Below are 24,979 nucleotides of genomic sequence, written 5' to 3'. Positions count from 1 at the left end.
TTTTGGCACAAGCCCTAACTGAATCAGCTTCTCAGACTCGTTCGTCACCTAATGGGATCCTAAATTAAGAGTCCACATTTTATAGAAAAAGCTGGATGGATCTGAGATAAAACAGTCGGAAAACCACGAACAGGAGAGGGCTTGTTCCTTGTGTCTGTGCCCGCCTGACATGCCCAGCCAGCGCTTGGGGTCAGCATCACTCTGTGCAGCTGCAGCACAGAGGTGCCCTAAGGAGGGATCCACTGGGATCCACTGGGATTCACCAGGAGCCATGGTGCTGGGTCCAGGGCTGGGGAGGTGCCCTGGGGACAGGGCTCATGGCCACCCACGCTGGTGGGACACAGCCGCCTGCTCCCCCCTGCTGCAGGGCCTTTCCGCAGCGCCACTCGTGCACCCAGCTCTCCCCAGCACCCGCCTTCGTTCTGAACGCCCGTTTAAAACTTGTCGCCTTTGGTTTCAGCCTTGGCTGTGAACAAACAAACTTTGCTTAAAAGTATTTCCCTCCAGGCTACGTCGCGCCCCATTTTCCCCAGCTTGAGCAGCTGCAAGGTGCAAAGCACATGTAGGTCCATCCTCCAGTTCTTCACAGGTAAGGTGGAAGGTACCGAGAGCCACCAGGTTGCAACTTAACCCCGACTTTGCTTTCGGTGAAGGTGTGAAACAGCGACATGCCGCGTACAGGGCTTCTTTTTTCCTCCGGGAGTTATCTTAACTGTAATCGGCCTTTTCTGCTGGCTGCTTTGAAAAATCAAGTTTCTGCCTCTTAATTTTGCAGTGATTTGCTTGAAGTCTTTCCTTTGCATTGCAAACAGAAAACACACCGTCTGCAAACCTGCGGGGCTGATAAACACGAGCAGGCTGCTTCTGTGCGTGTTGACGGAGGGGGTGAGGGGGGTGAGGGGGGGGCAATCCCGATCTGTCCGTGCCCGCAATTCCCGCCCCAACGTGGGTGCATCCGCCAGAAACCTGCCCGCGTGCCGCGCGCAGCCCCTTCCCCAGGGACTGATGGGGACCGGGCAGGGGCACAAGGACCCTGCGGGCAGGCACGGCGGGGGGGGGCGCGGGCGGGGGGGCGGCTTGGGGTCACACGGCGGGGGCACGGCCGGGGGGGTCGGGCAGAGCGCGGGGGGGGGGCGGGGAACGCACCGGCGCGGCCGCGAGCTGCTGGGGCGCGGGAACGGCCCCGGTCCCGCGCGCCCCTCGCGCGCCGCTCGCGCGCCCGCTCTCCCCGCAGGCCCCCGCGGGCACGCGCACACCCTGCACGCGCCGTTCCCGCGCCCCCGCGCCGCCAGGTGAGCGCACGCGCTGTCCGCTCCCCGGCGCGCGGGGCAGCGCCCCCCCCCCCCCCCCGTGGGCGGGGATAAGGCCGCGGCCGATGACAGCGTTGACCCCCCCGTTGCCATAGCGACGGGCCTGGGTGCCGCAGCCGCACCTGCGCCTGCGCCGCCGCCCCCGGTGTGTCCCGGCCCCCCCCCCCCCCGGCCGGTAAGTGCCGGCCCCGCGGGGCGCCCCGCGGCTGCTCCGGGCTGGCGGCGAGCGCGGGGGGCGTGGGCAGCGCCGGGCCCGGCGGGGGGCGGCTGGCGGCGGGGGGCGGCGCGGCGGGCTGAGCAGGTGAGGGGCGGGGGTGGGGGGGGGCACCGTGTCCCCTCCGCGCGCTGAGGGGGAGCTAACGGCATCGCCCCCGCCGCGCCGGGTGTGGGGCGGGCGGGCGGCACCGCCGCTCCGGGAGGGGCGGGGGCCTCCCCCTCGCACCCCGAGCCCGGGCTCGGGCTCGCCGGCCCCCTCCCCGCGGCGGTGGCGGGCCTGGCCGCTCTGCGGCAGCGGCGGGAGGCGGCCCCGGCCCCTGTGCCGGCTGGGGGGGGCTCCGCCGCGGGGGGTGCGGGGCCGCTGGGCCAAGGCGCCCCCTTTCCCGCAGCAGCAGCAGCGAAGGCCGTTTCCGAGCGGGGCTCCGGCCGGGGGCAGGGCAGGGCAGGGCCGCTCCTCCCCGCCCGGCCCGGGGCACGGCGCCCCCCGCACCGCCCGGCCAGGCCGCAGCCGAGCTGCGGGTTCCCCCCCCCGGGCGGGCCGTGCACCCCGGCCCCCTCGGCAGCCTCCCGGGGCTCTAGCGAGTGACAGCAGCGTCGTCTGCGTGAGTACCGCGGGGGGGGCACCCCGCGGGGGGTGGCGGTCGCTTGCGGGAATGGCAGCAGGGGAGTGCGGGGCGGCCTGAGACACCCAGAGCTTCCAGCCGCAGCGATGCTCCGTGTCCCCACGCAGGACACGGGTGGGACGGCGCTGGGGGGCGGGTGCTGCCGACCCCGGGCAGCCTGTGGGGCTCCCTTCGCCCTTGGAATCGTGTGCGGCCCGGCCAGGGGCGGGAACAGGAGCCCCGAGGCCCGGACTGTCCATCTTGATCTGCATTGCAGGTGCGTAAGCAGCATCCAGGGTACTTGTTGACTCTGCCTGGATGGTCAGATGCTTAAGCTTGAAAAGCTTGATTCATGCTTTTGCAACGTAATTTATGCTCCTTAATTAAAAAAATTAAAGACAGATGGATGTGACTGCAAATACAGTGCTTTTTTCCATATTCTTGCTTCTTAGTGATCCTAATTCTGTAGTGCGTTATTATGACTGAACCTCTGGGAGACAGATGTTTATGCCCTTAAACTGCACATCGCTTTTTTATTTGACTATTTAAAGCAAGTTCTTCATAAAGACATAATGGCAGACTTGTGACATTGTTAATTTTTCAAGCTTTTGGTTGTACTGAGGTTCCAGTAGTCATTTTTGGTGAAACAACAAAGGTCAGGAGGACTCAAGAGGCAAGTGTCAGTGCCTTAAGTAGAGGAGAAAGAATATTGGCTAACTGATGCAGAACTACTTATGCTTAGTACATCTGTAAAGTTGCCTCCCCCATCCCCTTAGGAAAGACGATCTCATAACCAGTTCAAATGCTGTACGTAGTTTTCAATCCACTAGTTGTTGCAAACTCTAGAATAGCAATCTTATTTTGTTCCTTAAGGTTGTTTTCTTTGCTTCAGATACTATTGCATACTTTCAGGGGTTTTAAATGATTTTTTTAAAATATGCATTTCATCATTTGAGTTACAAAAATGTTCTCTCTGTGCCCCAATTCAAGAGGCTGTAGGTATTAAGGACAATATATTTGTACATCCAGATCTACATTAGGCAATCTTTTAACAGCAGCAGGCAGAAGAAAAACTCCCTGGTGCTGGTATTCCAGAACATGGACCACAACATGAACTAAAATATTTCTTGAACATTATAAACCATATAATGGAGGGAATAGAGTTGTAACAAACTAGTTTGCATTTTTACTTTAGCTGTGTTAGACTTGTTTCTAGGAGTCTGGTTACTTTTCTGGGCCTTAAAAGTGGTGTAACAAAAAGTAGCAAGTACTTGAAGGATTGCTTTTATGTCCTCAGGATTCACAATGCATTGCAATAGTTATTTGTGTAAACAGAATACTATTGTCTAATATGTCTTTTTACTTACATTCATGTTATTAACTAACAGTGGTGGCTTTTGATGAGCGGTGATTTACTGGAAATTCAGCATGTCGGATAACTTGATGTTTTGGGGAAAATAGTTAAGTGTGTTCTGACTAGACAAGGGCATAGATTTTCCTGCTGCTGGTTAAAAAGCAAAGCCACAGATGAAGAAAGGAAAGATATAAGTATTTTGATGTTGAAAGAAGACAGTTGCGTGAAAGGTCTCTGATTTGGCTTTCTGCAGCCTCTTTCCTGTCTGCTGCAGCACAACAATAAAACATTGTGAATAGTTGTGGAACATTGGAAAGCACAGATGTAAGTCTGTGTGCCTTATTGCAGCTTCCACGCCGTTGTTATTGATACGAGTATGCTGCAATAAGCTAATACTGTGTAACCATAACAGTATTGTCAGGGCAGTCTCTGGCAGAGCTTGTGTGTCCCTGGGAACAATGGTGCCCAGAGCCTGGGTGGGGTGGAGCGGGCAGCGTGCCCTTTGTTCAGACTGAGCTTATCGCTAGCGCTCTGCTTTCGTTTGCATCTGCAGCACACCAAAACAAACTCTCAGCTCCTTTCTTGCAGCGCTAATCAAACGCAATATCTGAAAAAGCAAATGAAGATAAAGAATAGTGCATTTAGTTAGGGCCACATTGGTATGTTAGCCCCCACCTGCATTGCTACCTGCTGTACCTCTCCTGATCCCTTCACTTGCTTGACAAGACATGGCATCCTTCATGTATCTGGCTGTAGCATCTTTGGTGAATGTGTGCCGCCTCTAGTGCTCGTTTTTAAGTGATAGAGAGTGATAGAAAAATATCTTCCGCTAAACGAGAACGTCCAGCAGTGTGATAATGGACATTAGTTTGTTATCGCTGTGTGATCAGTGAATAATTTTGTCTAATAATGTTTTACGGTTATCTGCCAGCATCTCTCTTATGAGGAAAGGCTGAGAGAGCTGGGCCTGCGCAGCTGGCAGAGAGAAGGCTGGAGAGGATCCGTCAGTGCATGCACACAGCTTAAGGGCCGGGGCCAGGTTCTTCTCAGGCTGACAGGACAAAGGGCAATGGGCACAAACTGCAACACAAGATGTTCTATCGGAATCTGAGCAAGAACTTCTTTCTCTTGAGGGTGACAGAGCACTGGCACAGGCTGCCCAGAGAGGCTGTGGGGTCTCCTTCTCTGGAGATGTTCAAAACCTGCCTGGATGCGACTGCAACCTGCTCTGGGAGAGCCTGCTTTGGCAGGGGGGTGACTAAGTGGTCCCCAGAGCTCCCTTCCCACCCTGACATTCCCTGAGTCTGATTTTTCCTGGTGATGTTAAAGAACATGGTACTATAAATGGAAGCGACACAGTTATTTACTACTGAAGTCAGAGGCATGGCAAAATATCACTGAAAACAATGTCCTCAGAGTGTATCAGAACTTCTACAAGCTGAATTTTTAAATCCTTGGAAAAAAGCCTTTGATTTGGATTGCTCTTTCTTTCCTGCTATTGAGGAGCATATTTGCTCTCGTTTCACTCCTAGAAAACCTTTGGGTTTTAGTTAATGTGTTAAAATATGTTGCTGCTTGTTGGTCTTAATTATTTGGGTGAGTGACAGAATTTGAGATTTTTATTTAATAAAAATATTTAAATATTTAGAAGTGTTGCTTGACTGAAAACTGTAGGATTTCATGGCTTCTCCCTGAACGGAATGATGACTGCCTCTAGAAAGGCTGAAGATCCGCCAGGGAACAGTAGCTCCCAGTAACCGGAGTCAGTGCCCAGCGGGAGGGCACCAAAGGTGCAGCATATCGCATCCCTGTGGAGCAGATGTCAGGCTCGGGAAGTGTCCGTCTGTGTGGAAAGGATCGTGTGAATGATGTCGTTAGCGGCAGGTTTCCTCTATAATGAAAGCGTGTGTGCTTGCTTGCCGTTCCTCGTGAAAGCTTGTTTTAAGCTGTGTACGGTTTTATTGTCTCAATTTGAGATACCTGGGTTATGGAAGAGCAAGCATAAAGCACCTCTGAAATTCTTTGTCTTGGCATCCTATTTACTTTAAAAACCCAAAAACAACCAACCAAAAAAGCCCCAATGATTTATACTTGCTTAAGAAAGGATTTAGAGACAGGTCATCGCTACTGCTAGAATTCCTTCATCAGCAGCTCTCAAAACCTTTCCTTCAGCAAAGTAGAGACCAATTTTTGTATGTTTCATTGTAGTTGTTCTGAAATAATCAATAGCTTATGAAACAGCATCACAGAATGCATTAGAGGAAAGCATACTCCTCAGCCTGTTAAACTTGCCTGGAAAATAGTTGTGCTGTTCCAGCGTGGCTGTTACAATAGCTGTAGATCGATCTCTCCCAGGAGGGCAGGTTTACTTGGCTTGCTGTGAGGCTTCAGTGCCTTTTGATGTGTTTCACAAATATCCCAGGTAATCTCTGAAAATCATGGTTTCTGCAGGTCTTGCAGTAGGAGCCCAAGCTCCGCTGAGTGCCTGGCATTGCTGCAGGAAGCAGTTCTGCCTGTACCACCCCCCTGCCCTGATTACACACTTATTATTTCTTTTTTTTGTTTTCCTCTGCCTTCCCTATCAGCTGCCCAGATGTCTGCGGTGCTGCGTGGTGAACTCGTCACCTGAAAAATAGCCAGTGGAAAAACAGGTTTGTTCCACCGAACAACCAGGAAGGTGATTTCAGAGCATTTCTGAAATGCAACAGTAAATTCGTGCTCAGTATATGTGAAGTGAAACGAGTGGGACCAAGGCACAGCTGGGCTGGGTAGCTCAGTGGTTGTGTGGCTGTGTGGTGGCAGGTTATTTTCCTGGTGGGGGGCCAGAAGTGCCCAACCAAGTCACTTATGTGAAACCAGGGTAGTAATTTTTTTGGTTTGTGTTTTGACAAGCCTTCAGAAAAGCCTTTCTGAAAGTGATGCAAGTACATTTTATTTGAGTTCTTGTGCGATTCACATGTTACTGATCATAGAGAATAAAAGGGGAGACTGTTCATAGGTGAATATTTGATATCTGAAAAAATACCCAACCCTTGACTTTTCCATAGAATAGTATTATTTCTAAGCATGAATTTGGAGTTACACTTCACAAGTCCTTGTACAAAACCCTCCCACAGCCCACCTCGCTAGCTTAAGGCCTGATTCAGCTTTAACTGAAGCTGCAGAACTTTGTTCATGACTTTGAAAGAAAAAGAACCAGGCTCATTTTTATGTGTAATGTTGATATTGTGTTAGTCTAGGGGAACTGAATATTAATTTTTTTGTCATTCTCCTTCTGACAAGAAACTGGCTTTACTAGAAAGACTGTGTGTCTTTGCACTATTGCAACTGACTATTTGTGATTGTACCCCAGCCTGTGTTCTGTGGCTTTGATGGGGTTTATATTAGAATATCATATTTTTTTTTATCCTCAGAATGAAGGGGTGAATAAAATAGAAAGGCCATTCATCAGGAGCATGTGCTAGAAAGTAGAGGAGATCCCACCTGTTCTTTTAAATTACAATGTGGCCTTGCTCACGAGGGCTTTTATTGTCACTTTTAAAAAAATTCCACGGACGACTTCTTTTGAAGTAATTGTTGTTATTTAAATGATAGCTTCTTTGCTTCCCTAAAGCGAATTATGCCCAGATTAGGTCATTTTCAATGTTTTCTGCCAGAGTAAGCCATTTGTTCTTGACAGCTGTACAGCCATGGCATGGGGTACCCTGGTATGGGGCAGAATAATTGTCTGAGATGCCACTGCAAGGCATTTGGTTAGATTCTCTAACAGTCTGTGTCACCGTAGTGATGTTAACATCTGGGTACTTCTGTCTGCCTTCCGTTGGGGCAGCTCTGGGATCAGGTAGTCTCAAGGGTGGAGAAAACTCCATGTGAATTGTTCCTGCCAGTCCTTGTGACTTCAGGTGGATGGTCAGGCACGTAAGCAGTGCGTTCTGCGCAAAGTACCAGCTTGTTCATTGAGAGCATCTAGAAGTAAATCATTGCTACCAGGAGTGTGTCCACTGAATTATTCTTCCTGCTGCCACGCCAATTGCTGTAGGAGTAAGAAAAAGTTCTTTTCTTACTAAAATACTAAACCATGTGCTTCCTCAGGGACATACAGAAATTGTGAAGAGTCTGCAGAATCTCTGATCAGAAAATGAAGGGGAAGCCATGCAGAGACACAACGGAATACAAGAGCATCCAAAAGCAGTAGAAATAGAAAAGGAGCTGAGAAAGCAAAACCTTATCCTTCCTCTGGGAGGAGAGCAGCACGCTTCCTTTTCCCCCTCGGTTGTCTCCAGGAAAGAACTTCTAATTTTGCTTGGCTTAAAATACACAAACTAAAAGAATATGGGAGCAAGTTAATTGGCACAATTGGTACAGTGTTGTAATATTTTAACACAGAAGGCTGAGGAAGAGGGGGATGGGGGGACGCGGGGAGGTGGCTGCGTATGTCTGCTGTGCAGTCTGATGGAAAGCGTGACTGCAAGAAATGCTGAACCGGTTCAGGTGGTTGTGCAACGCGCAGGTGAAGGGGGACGACCAGCCCTGAAGCTGTGTAACAGGCTGTCACCAAACGGTGTTACTGCTGCACCCATGTTGGCAGAAGTAGAATGGTATCGGGGGGGACGGACTTAAAGCAAGTGTCTAAGGAGGACGATAGTGAATCCCTGGTGGCGGGGACAGCAGCCTTCCCTTTCTTCCCTTTCTTCCCTTTCTTCCCTTTCTTCCCTTTCTTCCCTTTCTTCCCTTTCTTCCCTTTCTTCCCTTTCTTCCCTTTCTTCCCTTTCTTCCCTTTCTTCCCTTTCTTCCCTTTCTTCCCTTTCTTCCCTTTCTTCCCTTTCTTCCCTTTCTTCCCTTTCTTCCCTTTCTTCCCTTTCTTCCCTTTCTTCCCTTTCTTCCCTTTCTTCCCTTTCTTCCCTTTCTTCCCTTTCTTCCCTTTCTTCCCTTTCTTCCCTTTCTTCCCTTTCTTCCCTTTCTTCCCTTTCTTCCCTTTCTTCCCTTTCTTCCCTTTCTTCCCTTTCTTCCCTTTCTTCCCTTTCTTCCCTTTCTTCCCTTTCTTCCCTTTCTTCCCTTTCTTCCCTTTCTTCCCTTTCTTCCCTTTCTTCCCTTTCTTCCCTTTCTTCCCTTTCTTCCCTTTCTTCCCTTTCTTCCCTTTCTTCCCTTTCTTCCCTTTCTTCCCTTTCTTCCCTTTCTTCCCTTTCTTCCCTTTCTTCCCTTTCTTCCCTTTCTTCCCTTTCTTCCCTTTCTTCCCTTTCTTCCCTTTCTTCCCTTTCTTCCCTTTCTTCCCTTTCTTCCCTTTCTTCCCTTTCTTCCCTTTCTTCCCTTTCTTCCCTTTCTTCCCTTTCTTCCCTTTCTTCCCTTTCTTCCCTTTCTTCCCTTTCTTCCCTTTCTTCCCTTTCTTCCCTTTCTTCCCTTTCTTCCCTTTCTTCCCTTTCTTCCCTTTCTTCCCTTTCTTCCCTTTCTTCCCTTTCTTCCCTTTCTTCCCTTTCTTCCCTTTCTTCCCTTTCTTCCCTTTCTTCCCTTTCTTCCCTTTCTTCCCTTTCTTCCCTTTCTTCCCTTTCTTCCCTTTCTTCCCTTTCTTCCCTTTCTTCCCTTTCTTCCCTTTCTTCCCTTTCTTCCCTTTCTTCCCTTTCTTCCCTTTCTTCCCTTTCTTCCCTTTCTTCCCTTTCTTCCCTTTCTTCCCTTTCTTCCCTTTCTTCCCTTTCTTCCCTTTCTTCCCTTTCTTCCCTTTCTTCCCTTTCTTCCCTTTCTTCCCTTTCTTCCCTTTCTTCCCTTTCTTCCCTTTCTTCCCTTTCTTCCCTTTCTTCCCTTTCTTCCCTTTCTTCCCTTTCTTCCCTTTCTTCCCTTTCTTCCCTTTCTTCCCTTTCTTCCCTTTCTTCCCTTTCTTCCCTTTCTTCCCTTTCTTCCCTTTCTTCCCTTTCTTCCCTTTCTTCCCTTTCTTCCCTTTCTTCCCTTTCTTCCCTTTCTTCCCTTTCTTCCCTTTCTTCCCTTTCTTCCCTTTCTTCCCTTTCTTCCCTTTCTTCCCTTTCTTCCCTTTCTTCCCTTTCTTCCCTTTCTTCCCTTTCTTCCCTTTCTTCCCTTTCTTCCCTTTCTTCCCTTTCTTCCCTTTCTTCCCTTTCTTCCCTTTCTTCCCTTTCTTCCCTTTCTTCCCTTTCTTCCCTTTCTTCCCTTTCTTCCCTTTCTTCCCTTTCTTCCCTTTCTTCCCTTTCTTCCCTTTCTTCCCTTTCTTCCCTTTCTTCCCTTTCTTCCCTTTCTTCCCTTTCTTCCCTTTCTTCCCTTTCTTCCCTTTCTTCCCTTTCTTCCCTTTCTTCCCTTTCTTCCCTTTCTTCCCTTTCTTCCCTTTCTTCCCTTTCTTCCCTTTCTTCCCTTTCTTCCCTTTCTTCCCTTTCTTCCCTTTCTTCCCTTTCTTCCCTTTCTTCCCTTTCTTCCCTTTCTTCCCTTTCTTCCCTTTCTTCCCTTTCTTCCCTTTCTTCCCTTTCTTCCCTTTCTTCCCTTTCTTCCCTTTCTTCCCTTTCTTCCCTTTCTTCCCTTTCTTCCCTTTCTTCCCTTTCTTCCCTTTCTTCCCTTTCTTCCCTTTCTTCCCTTTCTTCCCTTTCTTCCCTTTCTTCCCTTTCTTCCCTTTCTTCCCTTTCTTCCCTTTCTTCCCTTTCTTCCCTTTCTTCCCTTTCTTCCCTTTCTTCCCTTTCTTCCCTTTCTTCCCTTTCTTCCCTTTCTTCCCTTTCTTCCCTTTCTTCCCTTTCTTCCCTTTCTTCCCTTTCTTCCCGAGCTGGAGAGCTTATCTAAGCCCGGAGCCGCTAAGTGCCTGGCAGCTGGGCATTTTATCCTTAGAGCTGCGTTTTTCTAGAAATGTTTTGTCACTTCTGTGAGAATCTTTACAATGGGGACTGACTAAACCTTTGAAGGTTCCTATGGGAAGACTCCCGTGTCCTTCATTGGTTCTTGAAATTGTAGTTCATATAGCACACGAAAAGCCTTTTGGCAGCTTTTGCCGCATTTGGAGGGGGCACTGGCAAGACACCAGCTGCGAGGAACACATCTGCCTGCCCGTACGTGTTTCTAGAAGGTTTGGTAGGAGTTGACAGGCAGCTAACGTGGCTTCTCAGGTGACAGTCACCCCATCCATGCAAAAGGAGATTATTCTCTTCTGTTTAGCAAGTGCCAAACAGGAATGAAGACGTTGAATAACTGCTGTTGTTTGGGCTTCCTTCCAGTAGGTTCCTTTGGTCTGTGTCTAAAGCCATGATGGGCATCTCCCCGCTCTTGCCTGCAAGGGGGCACAGGGACGCTCTGGTGTTGTGCAGAGCCCCCAGCACACAGCCAGGCGCTCGCTGCCTGGAAATATTTTGAGCTCTGTCCAAATAGTTAAGATCAGAGAGGGCCTTCGAGCCTGCACATCATCTGCATCACGATTCGGCCGTTAAAACATTAGCGATTGTTTATGGTGAGCATGGGATGAAGGGTCATTTTGGAAGCTCTCGTTTAATACTTTTAATTTTCTATTTAAGATTAATTCTTGTTCCCTTTTAAAAAGCGCTTGTAAAATTTGGAGCAGTTCCTTTTTAAGGTGAGTTCACAAGAATGTTAAGTCTCCTTCTCCACTTCTGTGGAAGGTGAGGGCTTAGGTAGGTGCAGCACGGATTGAAGTGTTGCATTTAATGTTCCCAAGGGAATGCCGTTTACCTCATCCCAACTGTTCCTCCTGGACTATATTCAAGAGAAATTGTGACTCCATTGTTTGGAGGACTTGAGGCTCGCTCTGAGCTGTACCTAGAAATGCTTGGTGGTGCCAGTGATGCCGAGCAATGAGAAATGGTGTGTGTTCTAGGGGTGGGATGCAGCCTACCACCCCGATAAAGCTTGTGGAACTGTGACGGGTTGGCTGCCACTGGTGTTCAGGAGGAGGTGTGTGGCCGTTGCGGTGTTGAACACTGCAGTGCCCCTTTTAATGTTTTATCATCCTTATCAAGTGACATATGCATGCCCTGTGGGAGTTTGCCTAGCGCTGCATTGCACAATTCCGTTTGTATAAGAACATAGCAAGCTCTTTTTTGAAGTTGCTTTGGAGACCAGGAGAAAGAAGAACCATAGTGACAGAACTGCTCTGTGGTGTATGCAGCCACAGCTTCCTTCCCAGCATTGGCTTGATTTATCTGACAAAATCCAGCCAGAGACTGGTTGCTTTGGTAGCTGTCCCTCTGATTTCCATGGTGAGGGAGTCAAGATTGCTTGTCCGCGCTAGCAAGGGCTCAGCTGACTTCTGAATTTTGCTGTTTCTCTTGTGCTTTTTGATTGTAACCTTATTCTTGGCTGCATGTTCCTTCTTGTTCCAGTGAGCAGATTAAATCAGCTTAGTGCAGTCTCAGAACTGCTTTAGAGGATTTCCTCTTGGAAACCCCAAGGAGCGGCGCACCTGACTGGATTTTTTTTTTTTTTTCTTTAGACTGACCCCTCCCAAGACCATGTTCTCTCTAAGATCTCAGCTGCCCTTGAGAGCAGTTGCTGGATGTGATTTGTGGCTGTGCATGCTACGTACCATGTAAGAATTAACCCCCGTTAAGTGTTAAGGATTGTTAAGGAACTTGGAGCAGCTGTAAATCCCGCTAACCAAACCCCCTAGAAGTCAAAGCATCTGCTTAAGGAAGCGGTGGAAAGGTGATCATTGACTTGTCTTAAAAGAAACAGTTATTTCTTTTTAATTGTATTTGTTCCTTTTTCATTACACCTTCCGTGTCTATTCCCCTTTAAAAAACTTCCTGACTGAGGTTGCATGGGTCAGTTGCTCTCACTTGCACCGTACCCTATGAGCTGCTGACAAATCCGAGACCAACATTAATTAGTGTTTTATGCAATCAGAGTAGCTTTCACTAATGGTACGCTTCAGAATGCGGAATTAAAGGGGTGCTGTTAATTTACAATAGCTTTTTCAAGTTTCAATGCATGGTTTCACTTTGTGACAGTTGTCAATATTTTTGGCTTTAAAAATTAGTTTATATTTTTGTGAGGTGTCCTTTGATCTTTACATGACCTAAATAAACAAGGAAGTTGATCAGCTGTAAAATGCTATGAAATATACAAAACACACAAACTGACTTTGAGTGGAAAAACAGAAATAAAAGCCTTCAGTGTATTAACAATCCAATTATTCAAGGAAAACTACTTGTATAAAATTACTTGCCAGTCATAAATCAGCATATCTTCATGCTGCCAATTCTTTAAAAAAAACCCAAAAAACCAAACACCAACAACACCCCACAAAACACTGTTTTCAGCCAGTATGCTTTAAATTGAAATACATAGTTTGGGTGGGCTTTTGAAGAGTGTAATCACTCAACCATAACAACTTGGAGCACAAATAGCACTGAGCCTCTGAGGCAAGTGCTGTCCCATCTTGCCGCGTCCTGCCGAAGCGTTGTGGGTGTGAGCGTCTAGGGGGGGGTGTCCCAGCCCAAACCTGGGGTTCTGTCCCTCTACATCATACACCTGGTGTTTCCAGGCTCTTTGAGGTGACCTTTGTTTGGGTGTCCGAAGAGACCGCTCTGGGCTGGCCCAAAAGCAGGACTGCTGGAGCAATGCTGCCGTGTCGTGCCGAGGGGTTTTCCTCCTTCTAAACCCACGGTTCCGATCTCCAGCGATCCTGGTCAGTGGCCTTGCCCAGCACAAGTGAGCTGGTCAGGTTGCTGGCTTGGCTTACTGCATATTCTATCCACATCTTCAATCTGTTTGTGTCCGATTCAGTTGTATCGGCTCTCGGGGCACAAAATCATCTGTTTATTATTTTGGAAAGAGAAATATTTTCTCTTTAAGTGGCTTCTGCCTTGGCAGTTGGGCCAGCTTTTTACTTGGCCCTGGCTAAGGAAGTGCCTACAGGGAAAAATGTTGCTGAGCTTCGAGCTGGGTGAAATGCGGGTGATCCACGGGTGTCTGAGCTGGTCAGCCTGCAGATGTGAATTCTTTTTCTTCCCTCATTTGTGCGACAAAAATTTCCTTGCAAGTTTGGCTGCAAAAGCAATTAAAAATATTTTCATGTTGTGCTAATGAGCTTGATTGACAGATAATGCATGTTCAGTTGAAACCTATTTAATCCAGATCACAGGCTTGAATAATACTAGGTTTAATTTTGTGGTTTAAGGTTTGGTGTAAACTAGGTACGAAGTGAATTGTGGCTTGGAATATGTTGTTGATGCTCATTTGTCCCATGCAGGGACAGCACAGGAGGGGTGCAGGCAGCCATGGTTCCTTGTCCTCGTGGGAGAGAAGCTACTCAGCTCGGGGGGCTGCAGCTAAAATTCATCGTGGGTTGATTTGATTGCTCTTGCTGATTAACTTACTGGTGCTGCAGGGAAGGCGGTGCTCTGGTGCTGGTAATTATTATTTTCTTCCAAAGCCTATAAAACTGCCTCATTATTGGGGTTTTTTTTTCAGAGTAGGTAAATCCTGGCATGATCTTTAAGATGCAAGAAATAAGGTGAAAAAACAATGTAGGAGATTAATAGATGGCTTTGGTTTGCTTTTTCTAACATTTAGAAACTAGGTTTTTTTAAAAAAACACATTTATTTGCAAGGACTGAGTTATAAACACCTGCTCGTTGTTGCTGGCGATGAAGCCTTTTTCTGTTCTGACCACAGTTACAGGCATAAAGCCACCGTTTGTAGCCACCGTGATCATAAAGGCTTTGGGATATGATGTGTGGGCTGGTTTTTCACCTAGTGCTGTCAGTGCTTGGAGTTTCTTTTGGGGAATACATTTCTGGATTAGCAGGTCCCTGTGAGCCTCGGCGCAGCCTGCGGGCTCCTGCGGGGTTTGCTCTGCTGCCCTGGGCAATCGGCAGGAGTGTAACAACCACTTCAGAAACAGGATGATTTGGCAAAGCTTCTGTCTGTCCAAGGTCAGCTTTGCAAGCAATGTGATGTGGCTCGGTTTATTTCTTAGTCAACCCAGAAACCTCTCTTCAGAAGATTTTTGGTTCGTAATTTTTGCTTATTTGCTAACTCTGGTGATTGCAAAATGACCCGTCCCACTCAGCAAAGCCCAGCTAGCACCACTGCCCTTGGGCTTCTTGAGCACTGAATCTAATGGTTGGTCTCTGGTATAAAATAACCAGCAGCTCCGTCCTGTCCCTGGCACAGGACTGGATTCCTTGAAAGTCTTTTATGCCTTCTTTTTCTTTTTTTTTTTTTTTTTTTTAGGTAATCAATTATATGCTTCTGTAGGGATTGATGGTAATGTCAGGTAAAATCACACCTGCAATTAGGGAGGCTCCATGTGTGTGCTTTAGTGCTGGATAGTATAAAATTTATATTTTAATATTATAATTATATATTTATATATATATATAAAATTAGACACAGGGCTGTGTTAGTGTCTAGGAATGACAAGCGTGGTACTTTCTCTGAGCATATGTGCTACCCATTTTCAACTTGTAGAATCAATTGTTTGTCATAAAACTACACCCCAAAAAGAGCCCGGTGGAGAAGGCTCGGTGTGGCAGGAGGAATTGTGGCACCACTGCGGTGCCGGCAGGGCAGCCGCGGGACAGAATCAGGGTCCATCTCATGCACAACATGTGGCCCCGTAATTCCAGATGGTGGCTGTGATGCCACTGCTGATGGTTGTCTGGGCAACGGGAGGCCTGATTCTTCAATTAGCTTTGTAACCTAAATACTAAATGTATTACATTTAAATTAATTTAATTTATTATAATAAAAAAATATTTGTTTTTATAATAATAAAAGATTACAATTAAATTAAAATACTAAAAATAAACCTAAAACCCAAATTACAAAATTGCACAGAGAACTGTATTCAGCCAAGGCCCCTTGTGCATCGGCAGGCTTAACCCATCACCCCGACTGCTTCACCAGTCTCCCACCTCCTTGGCTGCGTTACTTGGCAGCGGCGGGGGGCTGCCGTGGCTCCTGCCCCCCCCGGCCAGACCCTCAGCTGTGTGCCAGCAGCACAGGGGTACTTCCCTTCCCTTGTCCCTCCAGCGGTGGGCCAGGGGCTGGGGCACAGTTCCCTCTGCTGCTCAGGCCCCCAGAAAGTATTTCTTCCACCATGGCTCGCGTATTTCCCACCCAGTAGGTGCTACTACCTTGTCCCTCAGGTGTCCCCATGGGCCTGGCTCCCTGGAACGTGCCTGTGCACCTGCTCCTCAGGGGTCGTCATGCTCCTGAGCTCCCAAGAGGGCAGCTGGTTTTCCAGAAATTTCAGGAAGCCTCCCAGTCATGACAGGTTTATTGCTAAAGGAATGTAAAGCGTAGTGATACGGAGTTGTTAAGGATGTATGTTTCTGGAGAGTCCTTCCCACACAGCCCCAGCAGCCCCTGTGGGGAGCTGGTGGAGCAGCACCACGTGCCCTGGCCGCAGCACCACGGAGGGGCAGCGATCACGCAGTGACGTTGGAGAACTGCTGGAAGAATTCCCGAGTGATTTTTGCACTCTGAGGCTGCAGGAGGGTTGCATACTGCTATCGTTGCTTTTTCTCATTAGTGTATTTATTTTGGAGTTTCAATCTCACTAGGAAGCAGGGCAATGGACAGAATCACGTCGTGACAGACTGGGTGGCTAGGTGTCACCGGGACCTGGGAGCTCCTGCTGGTGCTCCCCTGGATGCTCCTCCAGGTACCCCTTTAAATGTCACAGGGAGAGCCTGGGCACAGCGTCTGCTTCCCCACAGGGAGCATCTGCCCACGCCGGGTGCAGGGAGCTATTTTTACCTCTGTATCAGGAAATTCGTTTGGGAGTTGGCGTCTCCAGCTCTGCTGGGTAGATACCGCGCAGCAGTGTGGCCTGTGGGCAGACACAAACCCATGTTGCCGTGTTGGGAGCAGCAGTGACACCGGCATCCTGCAGTTACTCGCTTGCCCGTCAGGCTGGGCGCTGCGGTAGCTGAGGCCTGGTTCTGTCAGGCGGTTGGTTTCCCAAGGAAGACCTGGTGCTGTGGCAGTGTGGTGTACTCACAACCTGAGCAAGGAAGATTGGTTTTCTCTCTTTAAACGAAACATTGTCCTTGTCAGTTGTCCTGTTAAGTGCCATCAGGGCCTGTGTGGGACACCGGGCTGTGCCATGGGGCCTGCAGGGGGCTGGGGTCCTGCCCTGGCGCGGCTGAGGGGTGCAGCAGCAGCCGGAGCGCTCCGGTGCGGGTCCTGGGGAGCACCGTGGCACCCCTGGCCATGGCGGCGCTGCCGGGCCCGGCTGCGTGTCACTCCCCGGTTTGTGTTTCTCTTCAGCGCTGGCGCAGGTTAGTGCTTTCGGCCTTGTTCCCATCCAGGGGTGTCACCAATCCCTGTATCCCTGGAGGTAAGAGGGGGACCTCCAACAAGGCAGAGGGACACAGCAGCCCGTTTCTGAGAACTCCACCTTTATCTGGTAACAGGATTAGTGACTTCAGTCTGTCTGAAGTTAATCCTTCCAATGTGTTAACTCCGAACAAATGAGTTCCCTAGGCTGCTCCCGCCTGGAGTATAATTAGGCTTTCTAGGAACTTAACACACTTCTAATTGAAAGAGTCATGAAACAGGAAAAAAAACTTTTGTGGCATTTGCTTGATTGTGTATGAACTCATTAACAGCAGAATTTAGCTCTCCCTGCTGCTCCCGCCTGTGGAGTGAGGATCTCCGCGCATGCAGGGCAACCGGCCATGACACCTCTGTGTCTCTTTGCTGACAGGGTAACCGCGGGCCACGATGGCGGCATCAAACCTGGAGAACCAGCTGCAGAGCGCCCAGAAGAACCTGCTGTTCCTGCAGCGCGAGCACGCCAGCACGCTGAAGGGGCTGCACGCTGAGATCCGGCGCCTGCAGCAGCACTGCACAGGTAGTGGGAGCAGGGTCAGGGTGCAGGAGCGGAGCAACTGCTGCAGCTGGGAACCTTCCGCAGCACAGCCGCACGTGGTCAGGGCAATCCGCTTGGATCTTTGCAGCATCATTAAGCAAATATTTTTATATTTAAAAAAAAAAAGCCCAAAGTTGCAGTTGGTTTACAGATTTGATAATTTGCAGTGGCTCTCCTATTATTCTTCAGCTGGGGGAAAAGCAAGTTACATTTTTATTGAAGCACGCTGTTGTAAATGTGCTCCCCAGGTGGTGCGTGTATGGGGTAGATGATGATGTTCTAATGAAATAAACAACTTTTCTCCTCAGATTTAACCTACGAACTGACTGTAAAGAGTTCAGACTTGTCAGGTAAGGAGTACATAGTGTTTTTCTTCTAATATTCATGTTAAACTTCCTCATCTTTTTTCAGTGTTTGTATTTTCTCCATTACAAGTAGGTGAGAATACTTTGCACTTGGGATGTTGAGTTTATAAATTCTAAAGGTACAAGAGTAGTTGTCTGCTTTCCAGACTTATGGGTTATTTACGAAGTAAATGTCACAAGTTCTTTACCAAGGGCACCCAGGAAGTCTTTGAAAGAGCCAGGGATAGAGCGTGGAACTGCTGACTCCTCTCTTACTCAGCAGTTCCCTGCACGCTACACAGGACGGGAATTTTAAGGGCAGAAGAGTGAGACGATTATTAAAACTTCGCTAGTACTACAGTTACACCACACAGTTTTTATCTCTGTGTCTGTGTATATATATACACACACACATGTATACACACTAGGTTCTAGTTATTTCAGATGGATTGTGTGATCAACAGGTGAAGCAGGAATAAAATACTCACTGGGAGTAACCTCCTGGGTCAGGGACAGGGTGGGACAGGACAGACACCGCAGGTAAGAGAGAACATGGGCAAACTCAGCAAAGAGCTGAGCGGCCTTGCATGTGCTCAGTGCTTTTTCTTGATACTGCAGCGCTGCTCAGATGCTTCTTACCGCAGGATTTTCAGAGTGTATCTGTGATGGCACTGTACGGATCCTGCGCCAAGCTGAGACACTGCCTGGTGCAGAGGGCACAACACCTAATGCTTTGTAGATGACGGCCCTTGACGTAGGGCGCTTGGTATTTGAGAAATCCAGGCTGCTGGGAAGCCGTCCCGCTGTAATAGCCGAGGGAAGAGTGACAGAGGTGCCCCATGGCGTGAGGGCAGAGGTGCTGAGGCAGGTCAGCCTGCTTGTTCCTGATGGTGCATCATCCCCACTGGTGTGAGGCCCCTGAGCGCTGCAGGGCGATGTGCCACACTGCTGTGACGAGAAGGCAGCTGGCTCATGCCCCTGATCTGCAGCGACTTCTGCAGTGGCAGAGCCTCAGCGCAGGGGCACACCGCTGCCTTGCAGTCACGGGCTTCAGATGCCTGCAGAGGGGTGAAGCTGAAGCCTGAGCACGTCTCCCTGGGGGGCTGTGCCAGCTGCCCCATCACTCCCTCCAGCCGGTCTGGTGTTTGCAGTGGAAGAAGCTCCTCTAAATGCACAGATTTTTGCATGAGTTCAGCAAGCTGAGCTCTAATCCTGTTCCCCAGAAGACGTGAAGCATCTCTACTTAGTGTCAACACTGTTAAACCACGGTGAGTGGTACTAGCTCACCGGCACTTCTGTAAAAGCTGCCTGTCGCTTCTGAAGATGAAGTAATTTTAAGAGTATTAGCTGAAATTAGTCTTTGGGATTTCTCTGGTGGCTTTGGGATGGTGAATGGAGCCCTATTGCACTATTTTACTTAGTGGCTGTTGTTAACTTGAAACACTTCTGCTTTTCCTGTCCTTCTAGGAAATGGTAGTTCAAGAAGCGATGAACTCAAAAGAAAGTGCAAAGATCTTGAAGCTCAGCTGAAAGCCAAAGAGGCTGAAAATAATGAATTATTGAAAGAACTCGAACAAAAGAATGCAATGATAATGGTGCTGGAAAACACTATTAAAGAAAGAGAAAAGAAGTACTTGGAAGAGTTAAAAATGAAAAGCCATAAGCTCAATATGCTGTCGAGTGAACTAGAGCAGAGAGCGAGCACTATTGCGTATTTGACTTCTCAGCTGCATGCTACGAAGAAGAAGCTGATGAGTTCAGGTGGGACTTCAGAGGGGACCCCTTCTGGCAGTCCCGTGTTGTCCAGCTATAAGCCGTCCCCTCCCAAAGATAAACTGCCGGAGACCCCACGGCGCAGGATGAAGAAGAGCCTGTCGACGCCACTGAACCCCGAGTTTGAAGAGGCCTACAGAATAGGGTCGGAGAGCCGGAAGCTGCTGTTACGAGAGCCGGTGGATGCCATGCCCGATCCCACCCCCTTTCTCTTGGCCAGGGAAACAGCAGAGGTGCACCTCATTAAGGAGAGGCCGTTGGTTATTCCACCTATTGCTTCAGATCGTGCACCTGGCGAATCACACAGCCCTGCCCGTGAGAAGCCGCACAAGGCCCACATTGGGGTGGCGCATCGCATCCACCACGTTGCGCCGTCCCAGCCGCAGCCGGAGGTTGAAACACTGGCAGTGGATCCGGTCCATGGCAGCAAGGTGGTCAGAAAGCACTCAGGGACAGACAGAACTGTTTGAGTAGAATCACTGAAATGCTCTGTTCTGTTGCTGTTTATGCACTGTGATCCTGTAGGATACATAGCACCTGCAGTAACGTTTCTTTTGATGCCCCATGCATGCCAAACTTGTTCCAGATACATCATAAATAGATTACGCTCCTCTAATGAAACCTAATAGGACTGTGTTCATGTGGCAAGGTAAATAACTACTAAAGCTGTGGCCAAATCAGGGGTACCTGAGCGCTTGCTTCTGAGCACTGCTCCATGTATTGTAACTACACGTGTGGACAAAGGCACGGCCTGCGTTAGTAGTCGATGTTAGTGAAAGAAACTGAACTCTAAACCTGCAGTGATACGCACTGGCTGTTAACATTGGAACTGGTGGTGGGTCTTATGTCTGCACTGTGTACCTAAGCCCTTCACACACACACGCACAGACGAACCTCCCTGACGAAGCCTTTCTCATAGTAGCATTGAAAATACTGTAGATGTATGTACACTTTAAACTGAACTAAGGACAGCTTTTCCCTCACGTGCACATACTCTGATGGCAAATTCTGTCTGTAGGTTCTCTGTCTCAAAACTCAGAGTCCCAGCAAGCATTACTTGATTAATCCTAAATAATTTGGTTTGTGGATTTGTTTAAGTAACAAATGGGGGGGGGGGGTGTGGGCTAAAGCACTCTTGAAGGGTTAATGATCCTTCTAGCAACAGTATGAACACTGGGGTGGGGGGGAGGGGGGCAGATTTCTGTTTGTTTGCTTTTTTTTAATTGAATGGCTCCATTATGCATTTCACACTAGCCAGTACACTGCACTTGTAGCACCTTCCATGCTGGCTCGGAGCTCCTTTTCCAGGGAGAAAAATGTAACGGGCTGTCCAATATGGCAGTGGGTCTTTATGCTCTAACCTGCACTTTTTTGTAAAGGGATAATTTTGTTTCCTGAAAAATCTCAGTCTTGTTTTGGGCCTCATCAGTCAGTGCTGGCTTCTGCCAGCTTGGAAACCTGAGCTGTCCCTTTAAAATGTGTGTATTTAGTTTTAAATTTTAGTGATGTAACCAATTCATACAGGAGGAGAACTTGTCTTCTTGACTTCTATCTATCTATACAAGGATGAACAAGTCATCCTTGACTTCTATCCTTGTGGACTGGGATGGACTTGCCTTGCACTTGCCCTGATTCCCCTACTCCTTTGTAGTAAGCAACAGGTAGACCTGACAGGTGTTAAGACTACTTTTTTTTGTTGGTGGTGGTTTTTTTTCCTAGGAAATTAAAAAGGCATGCTACAAGCTGTGAATGTATATAATTTGGGGAAAGGAGCACAAATCTGACCATTTTTTTTTCTTAAACTCTGATCAGCACCTCCAGCTCATCCTTGCTTCACTCTTGTCTGCAGCCTCTGAGTAGGACCAGCAAGAAACAATGGCTCCCAAATGCTGCTAAGCTTATGTGCCTTTAAAAATTCAGAACGCATAATCTCTGTGAAAGCTGAGAAGGATCCCTGCCTGCCCTCTTTCCTTCCCCTGGCCAGCTGTAGCTTGTCCCTCTTAAAGCTTTTTCTGCAGCTGTGTGTTGGTGTGTGTCTCCCTCTGGAGCCCTGGGTCACTGGCAGCTGCCCCAGAGGCACTGGCAGGTGACAAAAGCTGTTCTTCCTAACCGTGGTACTGCTCCATTCCCTGTGCAGCATGACAGCTTCCCGCAGGGTTGTTCCCGGTCAGAGAGGGTTTGAACACCCACTTAGCCCCAAGGCCGCCTGCGCCCTACCCCTGCACACCCTCACGCCTCAGTCACCTGCTGTTCTGAAGCCCAAGGAACACTACTCTGTGCGCTGCCTTGCTGGGTAGTAGGCTTTGGTTCGCGAGCGGTGGGGAGGGCTCAGGAAAAGCTGTGGTCCTGCGAAAGGGTTGGTTAAAGAAAGTTTGTTATTCTGTGGTTTACTATTTTTAAGTGTATCGCATTAACCAGCAGTGGGTTTGGTTTTTTGGTGGTTGCTGCCATATTTTTATGGCCATCTGTTGTATGACTGATCTACCCTGCCGCTTGCTCAAGGATGATGGAAGGCACTGCTTCTAAGCACAGCAGAAGTGATGCTTTGGGCAATTAAAAATATTTCTTACAACCATACAGGCAAACCTTGGTCTTTGTGTGTGTGAGACTAACTTATTACCTCTCTTGTATACATAAACCAGCTTGGAGCTTTTGAAAAGGAAATACAAGTTATGAAAACCACTTTCCTCTTCACATGTGTTTATTGATAAGACTAACTTGGTTGTAACATACTAAAAGCAGGTGTGCCTGTGCAAGCACTGCCCCAACCCGTGGTGCTGAATCTCTGCTTCATTTATTTGTTTTTCCCCCCACTCCCCTAAAGGGTTGGATTCTGTGGGAAAAAATCTAGCTCCAGCTTCAAACCGTTAGTCTGCGTTCAAGGTGAGACAAACGCCTGGAAGGACCCAGTGAGAAATGTGCTTTTTAGTGTGAAGATCAGCTTCAAACACAAGGCCAGCACCCATTGCGTCCCTTCTCTGGGAGGTTGTGTACACAGGGGTCCGGAGGGTGTTCTGAAAGAGCACGGAGGAAAGAACACTGAGTAGTGCCTGGAGTACTACCTGGAACTGGAGACAAGAGGGGCCCTCAGCAGAGATGGCTGTCTTCAGAAACTCACTTTTTTTGGTTTAAGTCTTGAATATCTGATACCCAGAAAATGTAAACATGCTTTATGTCATTAACTGGAAATGGGAAATAACTAAAAGAGGAGTGGGACTGGGAGAGTGTGCCGGGATGCCTGTCCCACAGTGCCTCAAAGGAAAAGAGGTAACAAATGTAGTCACCCCCTTGAGTGTAACCCTTAGGAAAGGAGAACTGTAATGATGGCTGATGTAAGGAGAGGCATTACACTGCACTCTTCATACACGAGTGGTCATGATAAAATACTGCTGCTTGTGCTAAGAGGGGAGGAGCTGCTGGCTGTTGAGATGGGAAAACAGGGGAAGTTAATAAGCTAATTGGCCCCTCTGTGCCCGGAGGAGCAGTACCTGGAGCCTGAGCCTGCGCGCTTCCGTGGGGATTATCTTCAGAATAGGTAACTCCACCACTGGTACTCTGGGCTTGCTTTTGGCGAGGCAGCCATGCTCCATGTCCCAGTCTGCTCCTTCCAGAAACAGACCAGAAACAAAGCAGCCTGTGAAGGCAGAAAACACCACATCTTGTGTAAACTGAGCTACCAAAACAATCAGTTTAAGACAACTGTTCCTGCAGTAGCTGTGCTTGGCACATATGGTCATAAAAAAACTCGCGACATTTCAAACTGCAGCTACACAGAGGTATCTTTATTTGTCGTTTTTGTAACAGAACTGTGAGCTACAAAATTTTTTTTCAAATTAAAATGCTCTTGGGTGCACTACATATGAGAAGCATTATTGGGAATAAATACTGATTTGCTTGCAGTTTTCTTGGGTGCCATATGCTCTAGCGTTTTGATGAAATGTTAGTAAATAAAGAATAGGTGATTTTTATTTTTAACTGAAAGTTAGATTTAGCAAAAAACAATCAGATTCTTTTGCTTCCTCTGTTCCCAGTCACGTGTAGTACTCCAAAGCCTTGCTCAGCTGTCCCCTTTACCCAGAGTTTGTTGTATTCAGTAATTAGAGCATTGCTAGTCACAGAGATTTCATAGTTATTTACACAATAAATCATACATAGTTGTAGTTACTTTATGTTCAAATATATTTCCATCTATTATTTGTGGTGTAAATAGATCTTTATAAACCTGCCAGGAGTGATAATTTCTAGCCATTAAGGAGAAAGGGCAGAGAGTGAGTGAACAAGGGAGAGGTGGAAGTTCAAATATATCCATGTAGGTGACACGAGCTGAAGGAGGAAGATCATCCCTTGCACGGGCAGGGGCTCAGCCCGGAAGCAGGAGCCAGAACCCAGCTACTTCCCAGCTTGCAATCACATGGACCGTGAAATGCAAAACCAAGAGTATTCTCAGTGGAGGTATAAGCTAAGTAATCTCCCTCAGTATGCCAAGCAATTTCTCTCTCATACACCAATTAAAGACTTCATTCTTTTTGCCAAATAATCATAAAAACGCCTACCTTGAGCAGACTCTTCAGTGATCTCTTCTGCAGTCCTGTACTTCGTTACCTCTGTGTAGAAGGTGGAGTGCTCCAGGGGCCACTTGTTTTTCCTGCAGGTGGCTTGAACAAGAGCCATCAGGTAAGATTCTGGGACGTGCAGGCCCGAAAGCCACATCACCTTTGGCTCACCCTCCTCAACCTGCAATAACAGAAGACAATCTGTAGCACCTGGTTCTCCCAGCACACCAGGTGCTCAGCGCAGAGGCCAATGCTCTTAAAGACAAGCCAGTGGCTAGTGTGCCCTGTAGCCATGGTCATGCAACAATCCGTTATCATTCTAGGGGACGACTGGCATTAGTTAAGTAACTTATCTAAAGCAGTGTGAGTTCACTGACTTCTGCACCAATTTGAACAGCCTACCATGCAGTTTAACAAAACAAAAAGCTTTCTGGAGGCACTCGCTTACCCAGCTGGTGTACTGGTTATACCGAGCTCTAAAGAAAACAATCCAGTTTCCAAGTGTTTTGAGTGTGTCGGGGGCTAGCTGCCGCCAGATCGCAGGAATCTGCCCATTAAAGAGAGCCCGAGCCACATCGTCCAGTTCACTGCTCATTCCGACTTCCCCAGCCAAGGCCTGTAAAGGTGTGAGAGTCTGAGTGCCAGCCTGGGGTAGGGGAAGCCTGACTGGTTTCATCTAGTTGCTGTGAGCAGCGGCTGTGTTCTTACTTACATGTTGCAGTTCAGCCAGTGACTTTGCCATCCAAGTGATCAGCTTATTAAAACGTTTCAGTTCCTGCAACAGCACTACAGTTGTAGGGGATATGTCTGTTCCAAAACGTTTCCTTATCTGGTCAAGATCAAATACTTGCGGTATTTTGTTTTCTATATCCTTAGCAACATTTGCAATGTATTTGTCTCGAGTAATTCCCGTTCCAGTTTCACCTGAAAACAAAATGGTTTAATGAGACTAAATCTGCATAGGCTACTAACCCTTCGATTAATTCTCTACGAGAACTCGGAAAGCTG

General features: G+C 48.2%; 2 protein-coding genes across 5 annotated transcripts in view; one reads left to right on the top strand and one right to left on the bottom strand.

Annotated features, from left to right (window-relative positions):
* The first annotated feature begins 1,511 nt into the window (after window positions 1–1,511).
* CCDC92 (coiled-coil domain containing 92) lies at window positions 1,512–20,551 on the top strand. 4 transcript variants are annotated; one of them, XM_055797207.1, is made up of 4 exons: window positions 1,512–1,611; window positions 17,137–17,283; window positions 17,610–17,651; window positions 19,113–20,551. In XM_055797207.1, the coding sequence occupies exons 2-4, from the start codon at window positions 17,154–17,156 to the stop codon at window positions 19,886–19,888; spliced, it is 948 nt and encodes a 315-aa protein (XP_055653182.1). In that variant the 5' UTR covers window positions 1,512–1,611; window positions 17,137–17,153; the 3' UTR covers window positions 19,889–20,551. The 4 variants fall into 4 exon arrangements, with proteins under 4 accessions (XP_055653182.1, XP_027633730.1, XP_027633733.1 ...); XM_027777929.2 differs by lacking the exon at window positions 1,512–1,611 and adding an exon at window positions 1,654–2,128; XM_027777932.2 differs by lacking the exon at window positions 1,512–1,611 and adding an exon at window positions 2,161–2,405.
* A 1,381-nt stretch (window positions 20,552–21,932) lies between these two features.
* Window positions 21,933–24,979, bottom strand: part of DNAH10 (dynein axonemal heavy chain 10) — a 57,037-nt gene continuing 53,990 nt past the window's right edge. Inside the window, exons 74-78 of the mRNA XM_055797212.1 lie at window positions 24,684–24,895; window positions 24,420–24,587; window positions 23,972–24,152; window positions 22,907–23,052; window positions 21,933–22,432 (exon numbers count right to left, since the gene is read on the bottom strand). Coding sequence (XP_055653187.1) covers window positions 22,286–22,432; window positions 22,907–23,052; window positions 23,972–24,152; window positions 24,420–24,587; window positions 24,684–24,895 — 854 coding nt within the window. The 3' untranslated portion in view covers window positions 21,933–22,285. The remainder of the gene's footprint in view (window positions 22,433–22,906; window positions 23,053–23,971; window positions 24,153–24,419; window positions 24,588–24,683; window positions 24,896–24,979) is intronic.

The sequence above is a fragment of the Falco peregrinus genome, chromosome 2 (assembly GCF_023634155.1).
Source record: "Falco peregrinus isolate bFalPer1 chromosome 2, bFalPer1.pri, whole genome shotgun sequence".
Classification (NCBI taxonomy): Eukaryota; Metazoa; Chordata; class Aves; order Falconiformes; family Falconidae; genus Falco; species Falco peregrinus.
The sequence above is the reverse complement of the archived record's forward strand: the minus strand, read 5'-3'. Positions and strand labels throughout refer to the sequence as shown.